This window comes from Oryza brachyantha, chromosome 10 (genome assembly GCF_000231095.2).
Source record: "Oryza brachyantha chromosome 10, ObraRS2, whole genome shotgun sequence".
Taxonomy (NCBI): Eukaryota; Viridiplantae; Streptophyta; class Magnoliopsida; order Poales; family Poaceae; genus Oryza; species Oryza brachyantha.
In genome coordinates this window covers 510,864-538,568 of record NC_023172.2, presented here as the reverse complement: position 1 = coordinate 538,568, position 27,705 = coordinate 510,864, and the positions used below count along the sequence as shown (strand labels likewise).

Here is a 27,705-nt window from a genome sequence, read left to right as displayed (position 1 = left end):
GGCCGCCAATTCACTTGCTTCTTCTCGACCCCATCCCGCGCGTATATATAGAGACCCCATCGTGTACAACTCCGTATTGTCTTCCCCAAAAGCATATATACGTTGACCTGCCATCTCTGTACAAAGTCAGTCACCGGTATCTCGAGAAATTGCACGGTGCACGTCTATCGTATCCGCGAAAGGCGCTAGTGGTGATCTTTTGGTTTTTTTTATTTTCGAGAAAACCAAAGGTCATATTTACAAACAAAAAATAATTTATAAATAAAAATTATATATACGTTTTCTTACCAATCTAAAAGTCAAAAGCTAAAAAATAACTATAATAAAAAAAATAAAATTAATTTTAAATTTGAAGTTAAAAATTTAAATTTTAAATTATAAGCAAGGGTGGGCACACGATTTAAAAATTGGGTATTCGTAATGTTAGGGTATAAAAAATGTAAACCCGAAATCCCTATAATTGGCTTGTATAACATCAAACACATGGTGATCGTCCAATATACATCATATATAACACAAAATGTCAAAATTTTGAAATATCCTTCTGCTGTTAATTAAAAAGACAAGGTGGTTGAGAAAATAAAGGCTATATAATAAAATGAATTTAATTGATTCATTGTTATATAAAGAAAAAGACAATTTGTGAACAAAAAATGGTAGAATATGAGTACTTGAAGATCATTTCCAAAGATTTGCACGGGATGCTGAAACTCGGATGAGGTGTTGTGCTCCAACCACCCTGCTTAGCATTGCTGGACATGTCAGAACAAACCAATTTATTGATTAAGGATGAGCATATACTCCACTCTTATTCTGGTCACTTGGATCTAGAACCAACAATATAATAGGAGTGGCCCCTTTCCATATTGAGCATCTAAACTATTATTAATATAACTTGTCAACTACCACATGTTCACTACAAAATTTTGGTCAAGTAGCACATCATTTCCATAGTTGTCTGTCGCTGAAAATTTGTCTATCAATTTTGTCATGGACCTTGTTATTAGCCCAACCATTCGGCCAACCGTACCGCACCGGTGCTCCCAGCCTCTGACCCCGACCCGCCCAACAGCCGATGACCGACGCACCGCGTTGCGGTCATGCTCATGCCATGTCACACCCCGAAGTTCTGCTTCTAGTCCAAATAATTAAAATAAATCGTTGAAAATAATATGGCCCGGGGTATACTTTGTAAAGGAAAGAAAGCCATCATTAGACCACGTGGCGCGTCCTAAGAGGGGTGGGGCTCGGGACCACAGAGGCAGCTACCCTCGCACAAGTCGGGCTGCCCGATCCCCGCCTTTCGCCATGTGCGGAAGAGGACATGTGGCGCGGGAGACATCTTGCGCAGGCACACACAATGCCCTGCTACCGTATTTAATAGCGCTCTACCACTCACAGGGCGCCGCATTAAATGCAACGTGCTTGAGGCGTGGTAAGCCATCTGCGATGGGATTGACGGATGTGACGACAGACAAAGGCAGGTTAGGGCCTTGCATGCACCTGCCTCTAGCAGGAGGCATGATCCGTGTCAGCCCCGTATCATCGACCATTAATGACATGCCTTTTTGCCCCTCCCTCAAGAGTGAGTCGTCGCTCCGTCTTCGTCAGGTTCAGCATCGTCGCCAATGCCTAGCGGAACCGAGTAGCCAAAAGTCTTTGGCATTAAATGGAGAATGACATGGGTCTTTCCGCACACGTCGCAACGGAACACGGCCGTCTCCGTGGTAAGGCGTGCACCATCTCTGGACATCCATAGATTTGACGGGTATTAATTGCCTATAAAAGAATGTCTTCTTTTCCTTAGAGGATGGGTCCAGACACCTATGGTAGCCCCTTGCAGTATAAAATGACGCCCTTGCCTATGGAAAAGAGGGAGAGTTTTTCCGGTAAACAATCAATAGGCATTCAGTGTGCTTCTCCGCTTTGCCAAGCGAAGGTGTAATTTCTTGTGACCCAAGCAACCAAACACAAGAGTAGGGTATTACGCTTCTCTGTGGCCCGAATCTGTTTATTTCCATCGAGCCAGTGTTACTCCCAAGGGGCCTGACCCCTCCATCACTTTCTCATTCCCCTCTCGATCCTCATGCTCTCACCCGCACCACCGGTTCGAACCCATAAAATGGGTCCAATGGCTTACTGGTACAGGAGTTTACCCTCCGATTAAGAACAAAAAATAATTTGTAAATAAAACTTTTATATACGTTTTCTTAGCAATATAAAAGCCATGGCTAAAAAATAATCTATAACAAAAAAACTCAAATTTAATTTTGAATTTAATTTAAAATTTAAAATTTTGGCTTATAAGCTGGGGTGGGCGCAGGATTTAAAACACAAAATCCCTATAATTGCCTGAATAACGTCAAACACATAGTGATCATCCGATATACATCATATATAACCCAAAATGTCAAAATTTTAAAAGATCCTTTTGCTGTTAAAAAGGCAAGATGGTTGAGAAAATCAATTCTATATTCTAAAATGAATTTGATTGATTCAATGTTAAATAAAGAAAAAGACAATTTGAACAAAACAAGGTAGAACATGAGTACTTGAAGACCATTTCCAAAGATTTGCACGGGATACTAAAATTCAGATGAGGTGTTGTGCTCCAACCACCAAGTTTAGCATTGCTGGACATATGAGAACAAAACAATTTATTGACTATGGACGAGCATACTCTCCACTCTTCTTCTGGTCACTTGGATTAGAACCAAGAAGATAATAGGAGTGGTCCCTGCCCATATTGACCATCTAAACTGTTATTAATATAACTAGTCAAATACGACATGTTCACTACCAATTTTGTCATTGTTGACATCAATAATGTGCTTGCAGACGTATCATACACGAAAGCCTGAGAGTCGTTTCTCAGAATGCTCCAATGCAGGAACTAAATCTTAGAATATACGGACGTGCCAGTCAGTTTGATCCGCAACTGATAAGTTGAAGAATAGAACAAGCTGATCGGCTATTCAACCGATAGGTAACAAAATATCTAGCCGATCAGATGTTGATATAGCAGCAATTAGCCGATAGACGAGACAATCGGCTGTCGAAAGCACAAATCAACTAGAAACTTGATAGAAGTAGACTTGAATAATTAAATAAACAATGAATGCTTTGTTGCGATCGGCCAAATCCAATTTGCACGTAATTCTCATAAGCCGATGCAACATAAAATAAATACCGATATAAGTAAATCAAGCCGATTGGTGTAAAAATAATGCGATAAGGCAATCGGCTACTCTATTGATATAAATATGATGAACATATAAATCAACAAAGATCATCGGATATAGACAAGTAACAAACAACCAAAATCTATAAAATATCTAGCTTAGATTAATAAGAATAATCATAGAAGATCGGACCCAACCGAGACAGTTCAAGATTACGCGCAATGTCAGGATAGATACTAAACATATCTAGATTGCTACCAAGCCGATGATTGATAGCTTATCGGCTGGTACTTCGAAAAAACAATAAGCAAAATACATTGATCTTATATAAACCATCTAATAAACGTAATATACTAGATTGGACCGAACCAAGACAGTACGAGATTGAATATGTCAAATAGAAAATATTAAACCAATGTAGATCATCCAAAGTGGTCAACCAGATCAACTCAAGATACCGAAGTAACTCAAGCTAAAATTGATACGATAATTAGCAATCGCATTACCAGATTAGAAGATCAGACTGAACCAAGACAATTCTAATCTAGCCTATACAATTACCTTGTCCAGCAGAACATAGGACTTACCCCTCCGCCAGAGATCGAGACGATGCAACCCGTGTCAGGTGCCAAGTTCCACTGGTGTTGAAACCTCGATTAGGAGGGTGGCGATGTGCCGAAAGTTGTTGATCTAATTGATGTTTAGGTGATTTACAATGACCCCAGGCATACATATTTATACCATCGGGTGTACGCTAGTCCATGTTGGACAAGACATACGACTCCTAATAGATAAAAAGAAATAACAAACTCCTATGTAGACTTTGTCTCTAACACACAAGTCTTGATCGGACTCTATCTCTCTCAGAGTTAAAGGAAAAATCTAAACTAATTATAATTAATAGATAAAATTAAATTACATGGACTCTGATTATTCCTAAATCTATCTGTAACATTCTAGGCCCAATCCAACTCTTTTTCTTATCCGCTCCAGACTCCATCGGCTGAATCCGAGTTGTATTCCGCCTGGTCTTCTATTCAATTGCCCTGTTTCCTATCAGATCTGGTCTTTAATCGCAGTGTAATCTTCAACGGCAATTATCCAAATTATGACGTTAATAGTCATGCACCGGTGCCGCTCGCCGCCCTCGCCAGCTCGGGTGCTCCCAGCCTCTAACCCTGACCCGCCTGACAACTGACGGCCGATGCACCGCATCGCAGTCACACTCACACCCCGAAGTTGTGCTTCCAGTCTAAATAATTAAAATAAATCGCCGAGAACAATTTGTTAAAGTTTACTCAGGAGCAAAACCTTGGATGAATTAATTTAAATAAATCAAATCCTCTTGAGATATTTTATAATTTTCTTAAAGCATGAAAAATATTAACAAGATTTAAAGTGAAATTTTAGTATAAGAAAAATGGATAAAATATTTATTAAAAATTAGCAATTAAAGGAGGTAAAATATCTCTTTTTCCCTTTGTTTTCATTCCCTGGCCAGTGGGCCATTTTCGGCCAACTCCTCTCCCTCTCTCAGCCCGGTCTGCTCCCTCTTTCCCCTTCTCCCCCTTCTCCTGTGCTGGGCCCGACCTATGCCGTGGCCCACCAGCCCGGGAGGTCTGCCCGGGCACCATCTTCCGCTGGTGAGGATGATAGGTGGCGCCCACCTGTCATCCCTCACCTCCGGTCCCTGCCGCTGTCTCCACGCCCTCCACGAGCCCACGCGCTCGCCCACAACCATAGGCCACTTCCCCTCAACAGGAGGGAGGACCCAGTTTCCCCCACTCGCCCATGTTTCTCTTTATCTTTTTTTTTCCTCCTGGCCGAACCTCTCCTCCTCACCCCCCGTGTACGATCTCCCTCCCCTCCTGCCATGAACAGCCCCACCACCTCCACTCTCACATAAAAACTAATCCCAATTAATTATGACTCTATTTCTTATCCCTTTAAAACCTTATCTATCCCTTTTTAATAGGAGATGGATAACTAGATTTATCTCTAGTTCCCCCTATAAATACTCCCTAGAGCCTCACCTCTTTTGCCCGTCTCCCTCTCCCGTGCTCCTCGAGCCGCCTCCTATCCAGCAGCTGCGCAGCAAGCCCCTAGCAGCCCTGCTGCATCCCTGTTTGCAGCCGTCTGCCGGTTTCTTTCCACCAAATCTCAGGTTCGCATATATTTTATTCTTGTGAATCAATCTAAATTCATCTACGGTTTAATTGTTCACGTTTCCTATCTGAACAGCGAGGAACAACAGCAATCCATCGTTGATCTCTCCATCAAATCTCAGGTTCGCGTACGTTTTACTCATGCGAATCAATCTATTTTTGATCTACCCTTTGATTGCTTAGCTTTTCTAACCTAATTAGCTAGCGTGAGATTGATCTACAGTGTGGACTTTAATTTCGTTCGTGTAGATTTATTTTTACGTTAAAGTTGTTTAGTTTCCAGTTTAGCGAGTCGTTAAATCTTTATTTAACTAGTCGTTAAAACATGTCGCTGTTCCGCTAACAGTTCATAGGTTCGCGTTTCAGTTCTGATTCGTCGTATGAATCATCAATTCGTGCACGATTTGGATCTATTATGCGGATACTTGTGCTGTTCGCAAATTTTATCGAGCCGCGACCCTACCCGTGCTCCAAGTCCCCATTGTCCCTCCTGGCCCAGCTCTCCCCTCTGGCCCAGCCCACTCCACCTTCTCCCTCTCTGCGGCCTCCTCCTCTCGCCCATGTGGGCCGGTCCGCCCTAGCCTGCTCACTCCCGCATCCCTCCTCTCTCTTCCCTCCCGCTCCGGGCCGAACCAGGTTGTGGCCCAATCTGCGCCCGAAGTCCATCTCACATCCCTCCCGATAGCTGGGGCCCACCTATCGGAGGTGTCTCCCTCCTCTGTCCGCACCGTGCCCTCGCGCCCACTCTTCGCCGTCACCACCGCACACGCCTGCGCGTTTGCCACCGCGTCGACCTCTCTGTGTGCGCTCGCTGGTCATCGCATGCTCGCCTCGCCGCCGCTCGGTCCCGCCCACGCCACCGCACCGTGTCGCGGTGCCGCCTCATCGTCGTGCTGCTTAGCGCTGCCGTGCCGATGCTTGCGCTCTCGCCTGTGCCGCGTCGCACCGCCACCTTGCCACCGGTCGCCGCCTTGCCCGCGCTAGCGCCGCTGTGCCCATGCCTCGCCGTCGCGCTGAGCTGCGTTGCCCCTCGCCGTGCCAGTCGTGCCCTCGCCATGGCTGCTGCCTCGTCGCGCGCCTCGTTGCCGCCGCGCCCGCGCTGCCCCGCCGCCTCACGCGCGTCATGCCCACGTCTGCACCACCTTGCCACGCCGCCGTGTTGGCTCGCCCCAGCCACACCTCGCCACTGGCCACCGCCTCCTAGTGCTCCCCGCCCCCGCGCCGGTACAATGGCTGACACCGATTTCTTCGCGCCGGTCGCCGCCGAATACGTCGCCCGGCGTAACCACCACCCCCGCTTCTCCCGGCGCCGCCACCTTTCCCGTGCCCGCCGCTAACAACCTCCCCCGCCTCCTCCGCGTCGGACGCGCCGTCGCCAACCGCCGGCCGCGATCCACGCGCCGCCGCGCAAACGACCTCCCTGCCCTACGCGCGGTAGCCGACACCTATTAATCCGCCTCTCCTTGAGCCGCCGCCGCCTTTTTCCACATGTGCCCGAGCTGCCGCTACGCCCATTGCCTCACCGCTACCGGCCAAGCTCACGCCTCACCGCCGGTCGCCGTCACGGAGCCGCGTCATCGCCCATTCCCGCTCGACGCCGACTCGCTGCTACCCTTCGCGCCGCCGGTGAGCAACCCCTTACCCTCTCCCTCCTTTTTCTTCCCCTTCGGCCGCCGCCGCAGGCCCATGTGCCACCGCCATATGCATGCGCCGCTGTTCGCCGCCGACGCGCAATCCTGGCGCCGTCTCCCTCGCCTCACTATCGCTACAGCGGGCCCCCTCGGTCATTGCCACCGCGCTGTGTGACGCCAAGCCGTCATCGCGCCGACGCCACCGCTAGTCCCCGGCCACCGTCGGCACGGTTTCCCCTCCCTCCATCCTCCTCTGCCTCCACGCACACGCGCCACACCGCCAAGCCGTCGTCGCGCACCGCTCCTCCCTCCTCTCCCCGGCCACGCTCGGCGCCACCTCGGTCTCCCCTCTCCTCTTTCTCCCCTGCCATCGCCGCCGCGTCGCACGCCGTCACCGCGCTGCACGGGGCCGTCGCTCGCCCAGCTCTCTCCGCCCACACCCGAGCACGCCCGCGCCGCCCCAATCCCTCTCCTTCTCGGCCGTGTCTCCATGCCGTCGTTCCCCACTTCGCCACCGTTGTCGTCGCCCTCCGTCGGTCGCCGACCACCGCCGCTCGCCGGAGCTCGCTGCCACCGGCGCTCGTCGCCACCGACACCGGTTGCTGCTCGGCCACTCCCTTCCCCCTCCACGCCGCTCGGCCGCGCCATGCCGCCATCTCCCCGGGCCAAAGCCGCCTCAGGCCCACTCCTCGTCGCCCATCTCTCGCCGCCGCTCTCGCCACTGGCCACCGATTGCCGGTCGTCATCGTCGCTGTCACTGCCGCCGTCCTCTGCCGCTCGCCTGACCGACCGCCGCCTTCCTCCTGCATCCGGCCGAAGCCGCCTCCCCCTCTGTTTTGGGGCCGATGACAAGCGGGGCCCACATGTCAGCCGGCACCCCCCTCATCCTTCCTCTCTCTCCTCGAGGGCCCCACCTATCTGTCCCTCTCTCACTAGTCAGTGGGCCCCGCCCGACAGCTCTTTCTCTCTTTCCCCGTGGACCCCACGTGTCATACTCTTTTCCCTCTCCTTGAGTCACTGCTAATGGCCCTCGTTGTGAGCCTCACTCTCCCGAGGATGACGTCAGCTCCTCTAATTAATTGCACAATTAATCATTAAGGTTTTTCTGTTTAGTTTAAAAACACATTTAAAATTCTAAAATTCATAGCTAATTCATCTAGTCTCCGTTTAGGTCCATTCAAGTTTCATTAAATCCAGAAAAATACCAAGAATCTATTAAAAATAGTTTCTTTCTCTGTTTCAGTAGTTTTATAGTCTGTTTTTGCTTGTTTTGTCTTGTTTGTCGTAGGTTTTGACCCTGTTGAAGCGTCGTTCATTCCCGAAGTCGTCGCCGAAGTTCCTCGTGGGTCTAAAGAAGGCAAGGGGCAGCCTTCTTTGAACATATTGATCCCATGTTTGTAAAATCCCCGCTTTACGTTCAAACATGCATCGTTTCATATAAATCTATTTATTTTATTTATCTAATGGGCATTTACCTTTATACCCGTTGATTCCCACTCATTGTTATTGTTATCCCAGGGTAAATTTGACTAGAATTAGGGTTAGTCAATGCTTAGCCATGCTTAGTTTAACTAGCTCACCTGTTATCATTTAATTATTGATTAGACTTTGATAGACCTTTAGTGGTTCTCATCATTATTAATTTCCCGATGTAGATTAATATAACTAAAATATTGCTTATGGTGGGCTGTGGGTGCATGGTTTTGAGAGTCGTGCCCATGGCAGTTAAGGACCGGTGCTTATGGTGTTATCATTTAATTATTGATTAGACTTGATAGACCTTTAATGGTTCTCATCATTATTAATTTCCCGATGTGGATTAATATAACTAAAATATTGTTTTTGGTGGGCTGTGGGTGCAACGGTGAGACATGTAATCTAGCTTGTCCCTATTCGACGTACCAAGACAAGGGTGAGTGTGATGGAGTATGGACGGCCAATCGTGGTGTAACGAAAGCCTCTGCTGTTTCCGGATTCACCAAGGCACAAGAGGGGACTGGCCGACTTGGTGTAAAGGAGGGGGTGAAACCTGAAGTGCGGTGCGATTGTCTAGGGAGGGTTAAGTGAAAGGTCTTATCATGGTTTCCGTACTGAGGTATCGTGGTGATACATTGGGGCATGGTATCATGCTTGGGAGCCATGTCTTGTGGGTAAAGTTGTACACCTCTGCAGAGTAAAACTATTCGAATAGTTGTGCCCGTAGTTATTGGGCGAACTGATAGATTCACTGGGATTAGTTGAACCATTAATAACTTGATTAATTTGGAACTGGTTTGACCCTGCGCAATGTGGTGTAACATTGGTAGTGGTTCGGGTCTGTCGCAACGTGGTGTAACGTTGGACAGAGGGTTGACCCTGTTGCAGTGTGATGTAACGCTAGACAGTGGTTTAGGCCTGTTGCAACGTGGTGTAATGTTGGATAGTGGATGATTATTTTAAATGTTATTTTATGGTTTTATTTCAGTTTATTTTATTTACCTGTTTTGCTAAATTACTGCTGTTTTGTGAAGTTAACCTTAGCCTATCCTTGATACCGTATTGCACTCATTATTTTTCCTCTCTTGGGTGTTACTTGTTGAGTACGGTGGTTTGTACTCAGCCTTGCTTAATTTTTCCTCATCAGAGAAAGAGCAAGTGCCAGAGTAGAAGGTTGTTCTGAAGGTTGAAGTGAGGTTCAGTCCGCCATCAAGAATGCCTATGGTGTGAAGCCGTCATCGCCAGCTGAAGCTGAAGATTAGATGGTTTAGTTTGTTTTCCTTTTCTGCTGCATTTCGATAGATAATTGTTTTTATTTATTTTTAAGTCATGGAACTGTGTATTAATTTATCATAGTGTGTACTCGGACTGATTTCTGGACCGAGATTTAATACATGCTATTGTTTAGAAATTTAGTGTAAATTTTTGGGCGTGACACATCGCCCCCACCGCCACCCGTCATGTTGCCGCAGCGCCGCTGCCTTGCCTGCGCGCCAGCCGAGCCAAGCTAGCCCCTTCCTCTATTTTGTCAGCCCATGGACCGGCCGTGGACACAGTCCACAGTGGACCAAAGTCACCTATGGGTGGGGCCCACATGTTAGCGCCCCCTTGGCTGATGCCGTCCTTCCTTTAAATTGCACAATAATTAGGTCTTTTCTACTTAGTCTAAAAACACGGCAAACTTCCAAAATTCATAGCAAATTTATCTAGTTTCCGTTTTAGCCAATTCAAATTTCATTAAATCTAGAAAATTGAAAAGAGTCCATTAAAAATAGTTTCTAGCTCTGTTTGGTAGACTTATAAGTTATTTTGCTTGTGTACTTTGTTTGTCGTGTAGATTCCGACCCCGCCTATGCTCCAATTTACTTCGAAGTTGTTGCAGAGCTTTCCTCAGGTTGAGAGCAAGACAAGTGCACACTGATCTTGATCATATTGGTCCCATGTTTATAAATGCCACGTTTTATATTCAAATATGCATGTTTTATTTCACTTTATTTATGGGCATTATTGTTTAGTTGTCGAACCTTATTTATTTACCTTGTCACACCAGGGTGATTTGATTAGAATTAGGCTTAGGTTATGCTTACCCTTGCGTAGTTCAACTAGCTCATGGCACACCAACTAGTTAACGTCTAGTCATTGTTAGTCAATGGCTAAGATTAAATAACCCGCGTGGCTTAATGGAACTAAAACTTGTTTATTGGATGGTCGTGGTGCATGGTTTTGATAGTCGTGTCCATGACAATTAAGCACTGGTTCGGGGGAAACCCTGGAAGAATTCTAGTACTAACCACTAGCCAAAATGGGTAACCACGGGGCTTGAGATATAGCTTCGCTCTGTCCGACATACCTAGCTAGGCAAGGGTGAGCATAATGGAGTATGGATGGGTCCTGCGATGACCTATGCTACTTCTGGATTTGCTTAGGCACAATAGAGGACTGCCTACCTTAGCCTAAGATAGGGATGGAACCTGAAGTATGGTACGATTGGATAGGGAGGGTTATGCGATGGGTTCTATGATGGTTTCCTTTTCGATGTGTCGTGGTGACATGTCGGCGCATGGTAACATTTTGTGGGGCCATATTTTATGGGTACAGTGGTACACCTCTGATCAGAGTAAAACTATTTGAATAGTCATACTAGCGGTTATGGGCGAACTACCAGATTCATCGTGATTAGTCCTAACAATGACATAGTGGATTCGGTTATAAAAAGGGCACGATCAACCTGTTAATGCTAGATTTTGGCAAATAGTCGTTATGAATTGAAGCACGACTAAAGACCAAATCGGACAAGGAGAAGCGAATCGGCTGGAGGAAGGAAACTGGATGCGGTGTGCTTGCAGCCGATGGAGTCCGAATCAGATAGGAATTGGAGTCCGATTGGGCCCAAGGTTTAGAGATAGATTCGGTTTTGATTGTGTGTCCGTGTAGATTAATTAGGCTTTATCTTAGATTTCAGTTAAGATTCTTGTATTTAATTAGAGTCCGAACTCAGCAAGTTAGTTAGTAACGGATTATTATGCGGATAGGTTAGTTAATACCCGGGACTATAAATATAAGTGCCCAGGTCTTTGTAATTATCTTCAGATCAATTCAACTTGGCGCATCGCCTCAAAACCTTAGACTTTCTTAAGCTCTCAGCGTGAGGTTTGTCATCTTCGCAATATAAGTTTTGCTCATCAAAACCCGTCGATCAACTAGGAAAGGACTATCTCGGTTAAGTCCAGTCTCCTGATTAGTTGATCGGCGGGCTGAGTTCTGTTGCTTCTTTGATCTGTTCTAGTTTAAGATAGTAGTAGTTCTCGATGAAGTCCTCGTGGGTTCTTCTGTTTAATCTATTAGCATGATTCGGGTTAACCTGATTCTGTCTCGGTTTAGTCCGATCAATTTGGCTTGCTAGGGTTGTGTCATCAAATTAGATCGGGGACTTGCGAGGGCTTATTGCTGGAGTTCTAGCCAGCATTATCTTGAGTAATCTGTTGATTGGTTTATTAGTCTTATCGATCTTCATGTTTCTATGGTTATATCATACCAGATTACATATTGTCTCGGTTAGGTCTGATTTATGTATATTTGTTACGATCTGTCCATAGAAGTCTTTCCGATCGGCTGAGTTTAATGAATCAGTTGACGAATTATGCTGGTTTGTTATCTTTTTATTCACATGCTATAATATTTATCTGATTTTATGTATGATTATGCTTAGATCTGTATTGTCTCGATTAGGTTTGATCTCTAGATCTGGTTCGATTAGGTTATTATTGTTTTATGTTGATAATTAGTATAGCATTCCAGTTTATTTTTAGTTCCATACTTAGTCCCGTATCCACTGACAATTTCACATGTGATAAGTACTGAAGTGGTCCAATCGGCTGATTAATCTTAAGACTGTCTCGGTTAGGTCCGATCTTTTAAGATTAATTGGTTGGTTGATCTATTTAGCGGTTATCATGCCTCTGACTCAACCGATTGGGCATGTTTATGGTCACCGTCATGAAATTCTTGTAAAGTCGATCGTCTAGTCTATCGGCTAGGGTCCTGGGACGGTATCGGCTATTCGGCTGATGGCGATTTCAGGGTTAACTGTTTTCCATGCTATATCTTGTCAGTTACACAATCAAACTGACTGGCACGCCCAGTATTTCTGAGAATTAGGTCTTGCACTGGAATGGTCAAAGATTAATTCCCAGGCCTATGTGTGTAACCGTTGGTTGTCATTTTCAGCGTTAACAGAGCCGATAGAAAGCTTATCCAGAAGAGTCTGAGTTTAAGAAGTAATCGTGAAGACCAAGGCATGGCAGTTTAATTCCATCTATTAATTAGGTAGTGTTTAGTATTTTCCTTTTATCCATAGGAAAGTGTTGTGTCCGCTTAGGATTAACTTTCCTTTTATCTTTAGGAAACATGTGTTGCATTCAATAGGGATTAGAGTAATAGGACTTATGTTTTTCTTTTTTTATCTCTTAAGAAATGTGTGTTGTGTCTAACATGGACTAATATCTACCCATGGGTATAAATATGCACACCCGGGATAAATGGATCGACATCTACATAACACAGACCAAATACTACTTTCAGCGCATCGCCATCCTCCTCACCGAGGTTTACCACTGGTGGAACTTGGCAACTGATGTGGGACTGCGTCGCTTGTATCTATGGCGAAAGGACAAGTCCTACACTCCGCCGGCCCCGGTGATCGTATCGGCTAGATCAGGTTTCGTCCGATCTTTTGATCTGGTTGTACGGTTGCTAGTTATTGTATCAATTTAAGCTTATGGTTGATCTGATCGGCCACTTTGGTTGATCTATGTTAATTTGATATTTGTCATTTGATTTCTTAATCTAATATTTTCTCAGTTCGGTCCGATCTATTAGATTGTGTTTATTAAATAGCTTATATGCGATCAATGTATCTTGTTGTCATGGCCTGAGTTTTACCTTAGCTAAACTGAATTAAAATAATGCATTAGAAATAATTTATTAATTAAAGTTCAAGAGAAAACCCTGTATAAATTAATTACATTAATTTAGCGTGAGCATGCATGCAGTTGTTTACTATTGTTTTATACTGATGATTAGTCCAGTAATTCAGTTTTACCATATTTAATTCACTTCACGCCATATCGGCTGCTGATTGCACGTATAGCGGTGGACAATCGTCTTCAAAGGGATCGGCCGACCATGGACAGAGGTATCCTAAACGGCGACGCTGCTCTTCGTCCTCTGGTGGTTCCGAAGCTTCCGATGATGTAAGCACCAACACGCCGTACATTACACATCTTTTTTCTGTTGAGTGAAGTCTATGGGAAATTTGTTTGTTATACTGAGTAAACTTTTGACTGGTAGAAACCGCAACCGTCTTTATGCAGTTATCTTTTAACTGAGGCTCATAACGTATCAGGAAATTTATTTAAAGTGTTCCAGACAAATATTCATATCATTTTAACCATGCAGCGCGTAGTAGCGTATGATTTGGGATCTGGTAATAAATTAACATATAACACATGTTTTGGATGCACCACTTCATATGTTTTTGCCAAGTCAACCTCCCAGAGAATGAAAATTTTTTTTCGTGCCTCACATGAAGGTATTGGACGCAAAACGCGACAATCTGACCTGGTGTAGCGCCGCAATAGTGTTTGACGCTTGTTGTGCGCTGTCTCCTACGCATATTGAAAAGCTGGAGGAGATTGGCCTCGATGCATTGGCCTCAATGAGTTTATCAAGCCTTGAGAAGTTAGACCTCATACATGGCTGATGAACAGCATCGACCTCGACACAATGTTTCTGTCCATAGATGACAAGAGGACGATTCAAATCACACCCTACATAGTACACCTTGTGATGGGCACCCCTCTAGGTGGGAAGGATATTGTGATCCCATCCAACAAGATCTTGCGACTCATACACGGCAGCATCACGCAAGAGTAGGGGGTTTCATCGAAGTTCCGCATTTCAGTCAAACAGCTGGTCCAAGCTATAAAGAGCCAGACAGACGACTCTGATGCTGCTACGTTTCTTCGTGATGGTGATGATGTCAAAGCTACTATTACCGACAACTATTTCTACGTTTCGAAGAGCGACGTCTAAGTTTTTTCTGATCTTCAGAGGGTTGCCTCGATTGATTGGTCAAGGGTTGTTTTTGAAGCCATTAGAGACAGCGTTAGATGTTGGCGCCGAACCCCTAGTTCGTCGATAACCTCGTGCGTCGTCTTGTTGGCGGCAAGCACTACATTACCACACTCGATGAATTTTTTCATTGAGTTCATATGTTTATAGTCCAGCCGCAAACTAAAGTTTTTTCTCAACGTGGCGCAGGTGTTTTATGTGAATAACTTACTCCCACCGTGAGACATAGGTATGGACATGTCGTTCACGCCGCGTATACATATGTATACAAAGGATATAGCGGAGGAGCTGGTCACGGCGGACTGCAAGTCTGGTGGGAAAGGAGCGCCGATGTATGGGAACCTCCCGGTAAGTCCAATACGTTGTTTCATCATCAACACTTACTCTGGCTCAAAAGAAAAAGCATTGTGTTAATTTTTTTACCGTGTGATTCAGCATTACAGTGTATTTTGTTAAAAACTCATAAATGTATCATATAAATGTTTATAGAGTGAAATTTTTACTCACTCACGCGCAACCGTTTTTTTATTTCTCGGTTGTGTATATATCATTTTTTTTGATGTGGTGCTCTCTTCCTTTGCAGCTGCACGCAATCGACACAACATGCTACGTCATCAAACGTAGCGGCAGTGGGGGGCAGCGTTCGAAGTTATTAGGGCACCATCGTACACATTCCCTAACATGGCGTCCATCATCAAGCCCCACCTTCAATTGTTGCCAAAGGAGCAGAGGGTTGGCCTGCTTCAGTCGATTGAAGAGTACGACAAGCAAGCCAAGGAATGCGTAGTTGAGATAGAGCGACAATTTATGATCGTTGTTGACAAACACCATATGATATGTCAACGAGTCATTGACGCTATACAGAACGGCAGGATGACACAAAAACCACCTGGGTCACAACATGAAGCTGGTCGCTGTCATCCCGAATGAAGCTACCGAAACAGAGAGACCCGTTGCTGGCTATCTTTCTCTAATCAGCGAGCACCCAGAGCAGGAGGGCTACCAGCAGCAGCATGAGGAGCACGATCGAGCAGCAACTGCAGCAGGTGGAGCATGAGCAACATGGGGAGCAGCGACAGAATGAGGTGCGTGAGCAGTAGCAGCAGCATGAGGAGGAGCATGAGCAGTAGGATCAACAGGAGGAGGAGAATGAGCAGCAGGATGAGGAGGAGCATGAGAAGCAGCAGCGGCATGATGAGCACGTCCAGGAGGTGGTGCAGGAGCAGCGGGAGGATGTGCCGGAGGGGGAGCACGAGCAGAATGTGCAGGACAATGAGCAGGGCCTGGTTAGTGTGGAGGACCCAACGCAGCAGCTGTCTGGACAGCGCCAAAAGGACGACGCAACTGGCTCCGATCACTGTCAACAGTTGGTTGGAATTGAGCAAACAATCGACAAAAGACAGTTCGGTATTACAAATATTGAACTCATTGTCAATATATAGTTTACCCCCTTTTCTTTTGGAAACCCATTACATTTTTTTTTGTTAATAACCCAATTTCGATACCACCGCTGCAGTGTTTAAGTGCTCAAGTCTTCAGACATCTCCCACTGTGTCATTAGACCTCCCCCCGACACGGACATGACTGAAACCCAGCTCAACGAAATGATCGAAGAGATTTGCATGTGTGAGGGAGCTCCTTCACTATCAGAGGTATGTACTTTACCCTGCAACACATCCATCTCTTTTTATCATTTGACGGATAAGTGCCATCTAGTATTCACTAGTTAAATTTTTACTCCACCAAATGCAGTTGTTTTTTATTCGGTTGTACATCCCAGCAACCACCTCCGCAAGCCACCAAATTTGAACTAGCCTTAAGTGCAAGTTAAAATTTAACTTTCGATCAATCACATCCCACAACCACGTACTCCTAGCATATTAGTCAAAATTTTGCTGCCGATATGACATGTCTGAGGTCATCCCCGCTTTTTGTTAATTTATAATTTGCATGCTCTAACCATACTTACATGAAGGGACTTATTGTTTTTTGTGACATTATGTTAGAGTAATTTTTTAACTAACCTACATAGAATATGCCATGCATTGCCTTCACGAGTCAAAATTTAACTCAATCCAAATATACGCAGTAGGAACCAGATGCTCTCATGCATCTCGCTACATTTTCGAAACACTGCCAGCGTGCTCTCACATCAGTAAAACATTGCCCGCAAATGATCTATGGGTTTTCATTTTTTTTATCTTAATATGTAGCACGCAACGTTCGCGACGACAGACGACATAGCGGGCCGGGTTAAATTCGACGCCAGTGTTACGGCCCAAGCGCTTTGTACAGAAGCCAGCTAGGTATGTCTCGCCGGTGGTTGTTGGACGAAACCATCGGTTTCTAAACATGAGGTTTCCATCCAACTTAGGGACTACCTATTGACGAAATGGCCGACTCTGGTGTATTTTATTGGTAATAGAATTTAATCCATACCGTTGATCTATTTTTATCCGACAACTGTGATTAAATTATAGTATCAACAATATTAGGTTTAGTAGAAATTTGATGGGGTAATATTGTCCTTTTTATTATGTTCTTTATTGCAAAAAAATAAAATTACAAAATATTACTAATTAAATAACTAACAAAGTATAAAACTATCTTTTTTTCTACTAGTAGTATAATACTACAAGTAAAATATACCGGAGAGTTGCCCATTGACGAATGCTACCAGTTTGGGCGGGTACAAACCCTCATTGGCTTTACATCTTTATCTAGCACATAATAAATGATTGTGTTGTCATGTATAACCGTCTTACTATATATGTGATGTAATTTTACAATCGGTGTGAAACAATAAACCAGCATCAAGCTCGTGGAGCTTGACAGCCATGTTGCTTAATGTTGGTTATGACGTCGAAGAATCTTTTACAAATGAGAAATTGACTGAGGGCTTTTACATCGATGCCTTCGGCACTATATTATTCAAGGATTATTCATGCTATAGGCCAGATACATTTGGGAAGAGGATTTTTATCCCAACATCCATATCGGTACACCCACACTACTTTATTTACACATTTCTCCATTTAGTTATGCTGGCTGACTGTTGTTACACATTTCGTGATATTATGTTGCAGTACCTACTCAACATCGACCGACCTTATCAAGGTGAGTGGAAAGTCCGAAAAATTTTCTACCGAAGCACTGGCATGCAACCTAAGGATTTTCATGAAGCGATCAACACATCAAAGACAAAACCAGTAAGCATTTCCACGCTTTTTTGCTCGGCCAAGTATTGGCTATTGTCTTCTTTGCTAGGACGGCTTTTAATTTGTTAAAGGCCTATAACAGGTGTCATCTAATTAAACGCTGATTTGTTAATATCATTTCCCCCATCACCAGATTATTTAACCTATGCTACACAATAGTCACTGGTCTTTGTATGCCATCAACATTGACCATAAGCGTGTTGATATCATGGACTCCGACAATTACGCTGTCCACGGCCACGATGGCGTCCGCGGCGTCGCTGGAGATGAAGCGCCTGGCGATCGTCGGCGATGATGATGCCGCTGCTCCGGCAGCGATGAGCATCCTGTGGCAGACGCCGGGGTACTTTCTGCACGGCGTGGCGGAGGTTTTCACCTGCGTCGGCATGTCGGAGTTCTTCTACGACCGGGCGCTGGACGGCATGAAGAGCCTGTGCTCGGCGCTTGGGCAGCTGGCGATCGCCGGGGGAGCTTACCTGCACGCCTTCATACTGGGCGTTGTGTCGGTGGCGACGACGAGCGGCGGAGCAGCCCCCAGGTGGATTCCGGACAATCTGAACGAGGGTCATCTCGACTATTTCTTCTGGATGATGGCAACACTTAGCTTAATTAACCTAGCCGTGTTTGTTACAATATAAATCAAATATTAATAAGCTTGTAGTCTAGTAAAATAAAAATTAAGCTTGTAGCTCGCCAACAACAAATACTTTAGTTGTTTTTTTGTCTACTCTCTATTGATGGAACACTTCCATTTTTACATGCTCCAATAAAGTATATATACCATGTTACCCTGCAAATTAAAAATAATGTTTTAATGGTATGCAAAATGTATTTTTTATTTTCTGATAACAATGTCTTACATCTCACAGTGTAATACACATATCAACGCTTAGATCTAACCTAGACCAATGGTTCCAAAGAAAGTTGGAGTACACTAGGAAAAAATGCCATACAAGAATAGATTAAATATGAACTGACATAAACACTACAAATTACATAATCTTTCGATACAAACATGTTGCTTCTCTGTTTCAAATATAACTGCATTCATCCATAAATGTGGGTCACACACATATATATACGAAAATTAGATCCTATGACCAGATGTAGCTATACTCTGTACAGGTTATAAGAGATTCTTTGCTACTAGATTGGAAGGCATCATAAGGGCTAGCTGCACTGCTGGTTGTGCTATCACCAAAGCTCTTATGGAGTTCCTCGATGTTGTTTTTCTCCAAGTATAGTTGAGGACTCACGTGAAAGTTTTCCAGTCTTAGCCTCATAGATCTTTGTAGTATCACAAGGCGCTCCACTACCTCTTTCATATCAGGTCGTTCTTCGATCTTTCCTTTCATACATTCCATTGCCAACCTACCTATCTCTTCCAAGATCAAGACATCTTCTTTCATTGTTGCAATGTCCTTATCGAACAATGACCTCCCACTATTTGTTTGGTCATATGCCTTTTGGAAATCAATGATGAGGCTGCAATTCTTACCGTATATTGTTGGCCTTCTACTAATGAGCTCTAGCAGAACAACTCCAAAACTATACACATCACCCTTTTGTGTTAAGTGACCAGTCGAATAGAACACTGGGTCTATGTAGCCCATGCTTCCTGCAACTACCCCAGTGAATTCTTTGTCTACAGTAAGGAGCTTGGATGTCCCAAAGTCTGAGATCTTGGCGATGAACTTGTCTGTTAGAAGTATGTTTGCTGGCTTGACATCGCCATGTCGTATTGTATTACTTAAGGATGAGTGCATGTATCTTAGGCCTTCTGCAGATCCAATTGCAATGTCTAGGCGTAGATCTAGTGTGAGAGGGACTAGGCGATTGGCATCACCATGGAGAATATCTTTTAGACTACCATTAGCAGCAAACTCATACACTAACATTGGAACATCCAGCTCCAAGCAGCAACCCAATAGCTTGATAATGTTATTGTGTATCATTTGCGATTGTATGATAACTTCATTTGTGAAATCTTCCCTTCGATCTTCATTTACCTCAATTGAAGTCTTCACAGCCACAGGGGTATTGTCTTTAAGTCTGCCTTTGTAAACCTTACCATATCCTCCTTCACCAAGAACTTCAGAATTGTTCTTTAGGATTTCTTTTATCTCATGTTTGGAGAAAATCACAATATTTTCAACTTTCTGTAGCACTGAACCACCATTCTTTTTGAAATATTCATTCATTTTTTTCTTTTGAAGCATCATTAGCGTGACAAGAACAACAACAATCAGGAAGGAAAATCCCAAAGTGATGCCTACAAAGGTCACAAATTCCTTTCTTAGAGAAAAGATTACAATTTCGTGTGAGCAATAACCTAACAAATTTATGAGTTGGTATTATATTATTATATTCCCTCTGTTTTATATTACAGGACGTTTTGGTTATGTCTCAATTTATTTATATAGCAAAGTATATTGTTTATATATATATATACTAGAAAAAATGTTCGCGTGTTGCATCGGGACAAGTTAATTTTAATTATGCAAATTAAATATATATCTATTAAAAAAGCAATAGTGTCGAGAAAAAGAAAAATAACGACAAATTGTTTGCCTCGGAAGGTCTTATCCATTGGACCACCAAATCGTTTGTTATTTAGATTAATCGCGAACGAAATCTTTTTAAGTCATGCCTCGGACGACGGGAACCGTTCTTGCTTTTATAGAGTGAGGCTGGCTGGCTTCTTGGTTAGGTAAGTAACCGATTCGAAAAAAAGTAGCGGAGGATTAACATATCATTAAATAATTATTATCTATAAAATTTTTAAAAAATAGATCGATAGATTTTATAAAGCAATTTTTGTATAGAAAATTTTTACTAAAAATACACTGTTTATTAATTTGAGATGCATGCACGTGGAATACGAGGAATCTAGCTTATTAAGCCAAACAAACACGCCCATATATACAAACCAAATTATTTAAATATATATCTTTTTTGGGGGGATTAACGTGGTACTAAGAAAGCACAATACGCATTCCCGCCCATGGCACTCGATTATATAAACTTTACAATGTAATTTATTAAATTTACACTACAATTAATTATAATATACTTATATCTGTCAATTTTTTGAAAGAAAAACGATAAATTTAGTCCTAGAGGCATACAACATGTCTTTATAATCTATAATCCATAGCCTGGCTGGTAGAGTTTTACGTATAGAAATTATATTTTCTCACGGAACGAATGTAACGTGTTTTTGGGTGGAATATGTTAAATGCTATGCAGGGGCGGATCGAGAAAAAAATCATAGGGGGCTGAACAAACCGGCTGCCCTGTGTGGTTGCGTCCCTATCACCCTCCACCGTGCCGCGTGTGCTGGGCTCCTTGCCATGCCACGCGCCGCTGCCGACCGCTACCGTGTTCTTAGGCCACTCGTCGCTTGGCCCGCTCCTACGCGCTCGCTGTCGGCTGCCAGCTGACGACCGCCTCCACCGCTCCGTGCATCCATCGTACACCGCCAGCCGCTGAGATTGGATGGGTATGAGTTAGGATTAGTGTAATATGGTAGGAGGGGGTGTGGATTGGGATGAGAATGGACGGTTTGGATGGAAATAGATGAAAATGGATAGCTGAATGTTGATGGCTGTGTTCTAAGTGGGCTAGGCCAAGTAAATAAATTTGCTAGACTTCTTTTCATAACGGTCCAACTAACTTCATTTTCTGCCTCCAACCACGAACTGAAGAACTCCATCCCCCATCCCATAAAATCATAGAGAAAATTTATAGGGGATCTAAAAAGGAGTTTAGGGGGTTCTCCATGGGATTGGCATTGGTAGTGGGGGCTGAACACCCCCAGCCCCCGTGCCACCTCCGCCGCCGATGCTACGTGCCGTGGACGGTGCAGTGTGGATTTCTGAGTGAAATCAAGCGAGCAAGTTATTCTGGATGCTTCCAGTGAATTTTTGTTGCTTTTCAAATGAGTGTTTATATTTCAAAATACAGCGCTGGGCCAGCTAAATGCATGCCATGGTTGAACCAGGTCAGGAGCAATCGCGCACGCACACGGTTTCGCGGTCGACGCGCAAATTAACCCGACCGACCGACCGCGACCGCACCCAAACAGCTTATCCATCCGGACCAATTGACCGCCCCACGCGCCTTACGCTTCTTCCTGCACAGCAGCAGCAAGCGAGCGAGAGCGCGCGCGCGCCATTCGTCAGCCCAGGGCGACGGCCCACGCGCGGCCAGCCGACGGACGGGCAGAATCATTATCGTTTTTTATAACTACTACCAAAATGTCCCTACGTTGCAACGGATTTAAACAAAAGTTGAAAAAATATAAAAATGCTTGATTGACCTATGTTTGTTTATAGATTACAGCTAACATGTAATGTCTCTTTTTGATTTTGTATTCGAGCTTAAATTTTTCATGAAAAATGGTCAGTTTTAAATATAGAGATGAAAAATATAAGAAGGTTGGACTCTTATAGTGGCCATGTCCTCTCTCTCGCTGTCCTTGACCAGGAAAAACGGAAACCTCATCCAAGAAAAATAAAAAAGAAAAGAACATTCTCATATTGTAATTTAAGCAAAAAGTATTCATCCCATATTTCCTATCTTAAGTGAATTTAAGCTAAAACTTACTCTCTCAATTTCTTTCAAAGAATTTAGTTCAAAGACATGGGAGCAACAGGAGTTTATAAAAAATAGTTAATCTTTACTATTATAGAATAAGGATTCTACCGATCCGTCGTCCGTAGCTAGATAGGTCAGCCCACAATACAACGGCGACAACAAAAGGAATTAACGTGCTCTTGCCCAAGTGGTAATCGGCAATGACTCTGAAGACAGCCCACGCAAGTTCTATCTTTTCCGAGCACACATTTTTTTTCTTTTTTTTATGGTGCTTTAGTTTTTCTTGCTTTTTTACAGATATTTTTTTACAGTCATGTGGTTTTTCATATTGTTTTTTTAAAGATAGTTGTTTTTGTTTTACAGTACCATGCTATAGTTTTTCATAGTGTTTTCCAGTGATAGTTTTTTTATAGTATCATGCTATAGCTTTTCACTCATTTTTTTCTTTTTGCATATGTTTATAAGAGAAAATTCAAATCTTCAACCTTACATTTGGAGTTGATTTTCAGATTTTTTTATTGTAGTTTATTTATTTTCTAGCCTTGTTTCTTAGATCTCTATGAATACATTATAAAAGTTTTACTCATAAATTATTTTCTTTTGTTTATTTTAATTTTTAAATTACCGTAATATAGTTTTTAAGTTTCCCAGTACAATACTATCGCCAATATATTCAAACAATTCTGGAAAAATGCTAAAAATGTTATAATTTTTTTAAAGATGTGTCTCAACGCATCTATGGTATAAAATGCATCGAGGCTTTTACATGGACAATAAAAAAAAATAATCTACTAAAGTAAACTTAGCTCATCCGGTTAGGTTACTTTCGATCGATCTAGCCTATCTGGCCCATCTGAGTTGACTATATTAGTTCACAGAGCCATCCTTTTTGTTGTACGAAGGTGTGCGTGGAATTCTTTCGCTTGGTGATAATCGCTTTCATCATTATTTAAGCTGATGTTAAAATTATGAATTAATTTATATTTCTCCCGTTGCAACGCGCATGTATTTTTCAACACGCCAAGAAGAAGAGAGTATTGTACTATACTGCTGCTGTTGCTCTAGTCCATAAAGAAGAAATAGCACTCGGCGTTGTCAACGACAGTGCAACGTTGATGAGGTGAAAGGAAAGGAAGCAAAGAAAAAGAAAAAAGTTGTGTTGCATCCGCCACTCGCCCCGCTGTGTGGATGAGACGCAGAGGTCCACACGTGGCATGGTCAGACCACCCCCGCGTGCCATCCGCTTCGTCCCACGCAGCAGCCAACGAGCGAGCGAGAGCGCGCGCCATTGGTCAGCCTAGCACGACGGCCCACGCGTGGCCGCAGCCAGCCAGCGAGCGAGAGTGCCATTGGCCGGCCCATGACGACGGCCCACGCGTGGCCTGGTCAGCCTAAGGGACTGACGGACGAAAAACGCTGACAGAATCGTTACTGCTTTTTATAATAGTATAGATATAGAATAGATATAGGTATAGGTATTATAGATATGTCTAGATTTATCAACATACATATGAATTTACATAATTCTAAAAGGTATTTTTTATGAAACGGAGATAGTAACAGTGAAATAGAGGTAGTAATAAAAACCGAAGCATATGCTCTCTTTTAGGCATATTACTATCAACTGTTGTTATATTAGTATTATGCATGTAGGATTAACATGTTAGCTCAGAATATTTTAAGTTTTACCTTTATGTTAAAAAAACTCAAATCGCTGCACTCTTGCCATGTCTCAAAAGTTTACCTCGGTGTATATTTTCCTATTTGGAACTTAATAAAAACTACAGTATCATTATATGGACCATTAGATGTAGGTTGGGGTGCACGTGGAATCCACTCTGATTACCACTGACAATATACTGGTGCTAACACTTGGTATCATAATATTTCTATTCATGCATCATTTAATTTCATGTTAGTTAAATTATATTTTCTAAATAGGTCTAATTACACTTTAATTTGATTAAAACTTACATGTGCTAATGAATGGTGATATTTCATAATGAAAATCAATTAATTCAAAGAAAGTTTATGTTTTGGACATTGCACAATTTTATGATAGTCATGTTCAACCACAAGAATTTCATGGCAATATATATATCATCCACCATGTGCATATTAAAGATGTGCTAAATAGAAATCCTTTTAAAGGCGTATGTATGACTCTTTAGTACGAGATGATTGAGATCTATCTTCTAATTCATGTAAAATAAAGTATTTAGATAAATTCATACAATCCTATTGAATAACGTTCTTTTATCATAATCTAACAGAAATTCACTAATAGGTTAAGTAAAACAAAACTAAATCATATAAAATTTAGAAATCTAATTGTGTGTATAATGGTTAATCGTATACATTTCTAAAACTCAACCAGCCATAACTTTATCACTTTTATTAATTATAGAAATATAGACACACAATATATAACATGATTATAGGAGCTATGTACATGGAAAGTGTATATATTTATATTTTATAGGAAGTTTGTAATATATATAAAGAACTTCTCTATGCATGATAGTGGAGGATGTAAAGTCGATCTGGGACATTCGATTGATGTAGATAATTCTAGATAATTGGATTTGTCCCGTGAAAAAATGAGTCACAAGTCATTTAGTTGATGCACTATAGAATAGATTAGGAATAAGATGAGAAGTTGTGTGATATCTTTTAGGTATCTACCATTCTATATTTACCATATGGTTGATTGGTTGGTATATTTGCAAACAAAAAATAATTTGTAAATAATTTTTTTGCTTATGTATTCTTATGTAAAAGCTAAGTCTAAAAAATAAACCACAATAACTCTAAATTTAAGTTTAAAAATTTAAAAAATTACTTATAAGTAGAAACTGAAAGAAAAAAAAATTGGTGTATAAAAACACGTTGTAATGTTAGGACGAGAAGAGTATACCTAGGGCAAGTCGTGCTGCAACAGGGAAGTTGGGGCTGCACTCGTGCTTCTTTGGACCATCTCCACTGGGCTGATAACCTGTACGGCACGTGCACTTGTAATCTCCCATGATGTTCTCGCAAACACCGTAGCAGGGATACTTGTTGGACGGATCGCACTCGTTTATATCTGCATATTTATTTTTAGATCATGATGTATTTGCATATGAGGTGTTTTAGCTACCATGATCTCTACTATTGATACTGATATCAAAACTACTTTAGATAGCTTATTTTTTCTAATTAAATGGTTATAGTTATTTATACTACAACATTAATTAATGATAGTAGAATAATTCTCCTTACCGATAGAAGAACTTTAAAATCAAAGGCTGAGATTTTTCAGCAGATGATAATATTGCTAGGAACATACTATCAGTATACCTGTACGGTAAACAAACTCCAACTTAACTGTAGTCGGAGCTGTGCCAAACGATATATATTCTATTTTTTCTAAAGCGGAGTTAGTGAAGCTGCTCATAAAAAATGAACTACAGAGGTGGAGATGTGTTTTTCTGCTCGATCCACTCTACGCCAAGAGACACACCATCCTCACGTTTTTAGATGTAATTACATGAAATTGCCACCCATCTCCTCCTAATCTAATCTTTTCATCTCTCGGTACAATCATTCCTATATGACGACCAAAACAATCTACAATTATATTGTTTTAATTCTAAAGAAAAATAATCAATATAAAATTACATCCAAAAGAAAAATAATCAAATGGATGGCTTCCATCGTAAATATGGCATAAGTCATAAGGCATCCTTTTTGAAATAAAATTTGACCGGTATGTACGTTCATCCTTTTTGAAATGACAATGGTTGAGTACGTACCGAGGCATCCTTTGCCGTGGTTTTCATCATCGTATTCGTAGGGGTTCCCGTGGTAGCCCGGGAGGCAGCTGCAGTAGTACCCGGGCCCGTTGGTGGAGTTCACGCACTGGCTCTTCTCACTCACGCACGCGTACCCGGCCGGCTTCTTCTTCTTCAACACGTCCGGCGGAGGGCAGACGTTGTCGCCATCGCGGATGGCCCAGTCCAGCCACACCGGCATCGTCCGGTTGAGGTCCTTGTCGAGGTCCGACCTCCGGAACTGATACTCCTTCTTGTCGACCAGGAAGGAGTAGTCGCAGGGGCTGAAGTCCACCTGGAAGCTGCGGTCCCAGGAGTTGAAGGTGACGACGTTGTCGGTGAGCCCCGGCGAGATGTCGACGTGGCAGCAGCCGACGCCGGAACACATGCCGTCCTGCGCGATCTGCGAGTCGTTGCAGTAGGAGACGCAGCCGGTGTAGTAGAGGCCGCTGTAGGGGCCTTTGCCTTGGGTGTCGCCGTTGCTGTTGTAGGCCAAGGTGTTGCAGCCGAGGACGACCAGCATGTTTTGCTTGTCGGAGATGCGGTACACGCCGTCCTTGTTCAATTCTATCTGCCCACGGAACAAGTCGGTGGTTCCGCCACTGGAGTTGTAGCACCTGTAGGCCACCGGCAGCATCACCTGCACCACCGGGGTGGGAGCCACCGACAGGTTCTTCACTTGGATGGGAGGAGAGTAGTTGGTGCCGGCGAGGGTGGGCACGCCGCTGCTGTTAAGGCAGGCGATCTCGAAGCCCTTGCTGCGCGAGCACTCGGGGCCTATGCCGAACGGGTACTGAATGCCGACATCGCCGCACCTGGCCTGGCAGTCAGCCGGCCGGTCGTTGACGCTCACGCTCTCGGTGCCGGAGACCACAAGAAGCAGCAGCAGCACAAGCAGCAGGCTGCAGCTGGAAGAAGAAATCACTGACCACCATAAGAATGCCATGGCCGCCAATAATTCACTTGCTTCTTCTCCACCCCATCCCGCGTGTATATATAGAGACCCCATCGACTACTCCGTATTGTCTTCCCCAAATGCATAGATACCTTGACCAGCCATCTGTGTACAAAGTCAGTCCGCAGTGCGTTGAGATACTTTTCGTTAGACCAAAACAAATCTCAAGATCCAGTCGGGCAGTCGCGACAGGCGGAAGCCTGCACAAGTAGCAGGACGAGGACGCCGGCCAGTAACCAGAATGGCGCCATCCAAGTTACGTACATGCCGATTATTGTCTAATTTAATTGGAAGCAACAATTAATTGGATAAGACTGACATGGATAAGGGCGAGAAATTGCACGGTGCGCGTCTATCGTATCCGCGAAAGGCGCTAGTGGTGATCTTTTGTTTTTTTAAAGAAAACCAAAGTTTATATTTGTAAATAAAAAATAATTTATTAATAAAAATTTTATATATGTTTTTCTTATCAATCTAAAAGCTAAGGCTAAAAAGTAAGTTATAATAAAAAATCAATATTAATTTAAATGTAAAG

The 27,705-nt window shown here is 43.2% G+C and overlaps 2 protein-coding genes across 2 annotated transcripts; one reads left to right on the top strand and one right to left on the bottom strand.

Annotated features, from left to right (window-relative positions):
• Nucleotides 1-18,046: 18,046 nt before the first annotated feature.
• LOC107305027 (protein NRT1/ PTR FAMILY 8.3-like) lies at nt 18,047-18,442 on the top strand. The gene has a single exon (XM_015841430.1). It carries the CDS (start codon nt 18,047-18,049, stop codon nt 18,440-18,442), a length of 396 nt encoding a protein of 131 aa, XP_015696916.1.
• Nucleotides 18,443-18,834: 392 nt separating this feature from the next.
• On the bottom strand, nt 18,835-27,255 carry LOC102711296 (wall-associated receptor kinase 2-like). The gene is made up of 3 exons (XM_006662075.2): nt 26,198-27,255; nt 25,321-25,488; nt 18,835-20,076 (listed from the first exon to the last, which is right to left on the bottom strand). Exons 1-3 carry the CDS (start codon nt 27,222-27,224, stop codon nt 18,899-18,901), a joined length of 2,373 nt encoding a protein of 790 aa, XP_006662138.2. The 5' UTR covers nt 27,225-27,255; the 3' UTR covers nt 18,835-18,898.
• Nucleotides 27,256-27,705: the final 450 nt, after the last annotated feature.

What these genes read in the sequence shown, in the direction of transcription:
- LOC107305027 (XM_015841430.1), top strand. Translation starts at nt 18,047, where the DNA reads ATGGCGTCCGCGGCGTCGCTGGAGATGAAGCGCCTGGCGATCGTCGGC.
- LOC102711296 (XM_006662075.2), bottom strand. Translation starts at nt 27,224, where the DNA reads ATGGGGTCTCTATATATACACGCGGGATGGGGTGGAGAAGAAGCAAGT. An exon ending in CCACGGCAAAGGATGCCTCG is followed by an intron (nt 25,489 to 26,197) that starts GTACGTACTCAA and finishes ATAAATATGCAG; the next exon opens with ATATAAACGAGTGCGATCCG. An exon ending in TGCAGCACGACTTGCCCTAG is followed by an intron (nt 20,077 to 25,320) that starts GTATACTCTTCT and finishes TGACCTTTGTAG; the next exon opens with GCATCACTTTGGGATTTTCC.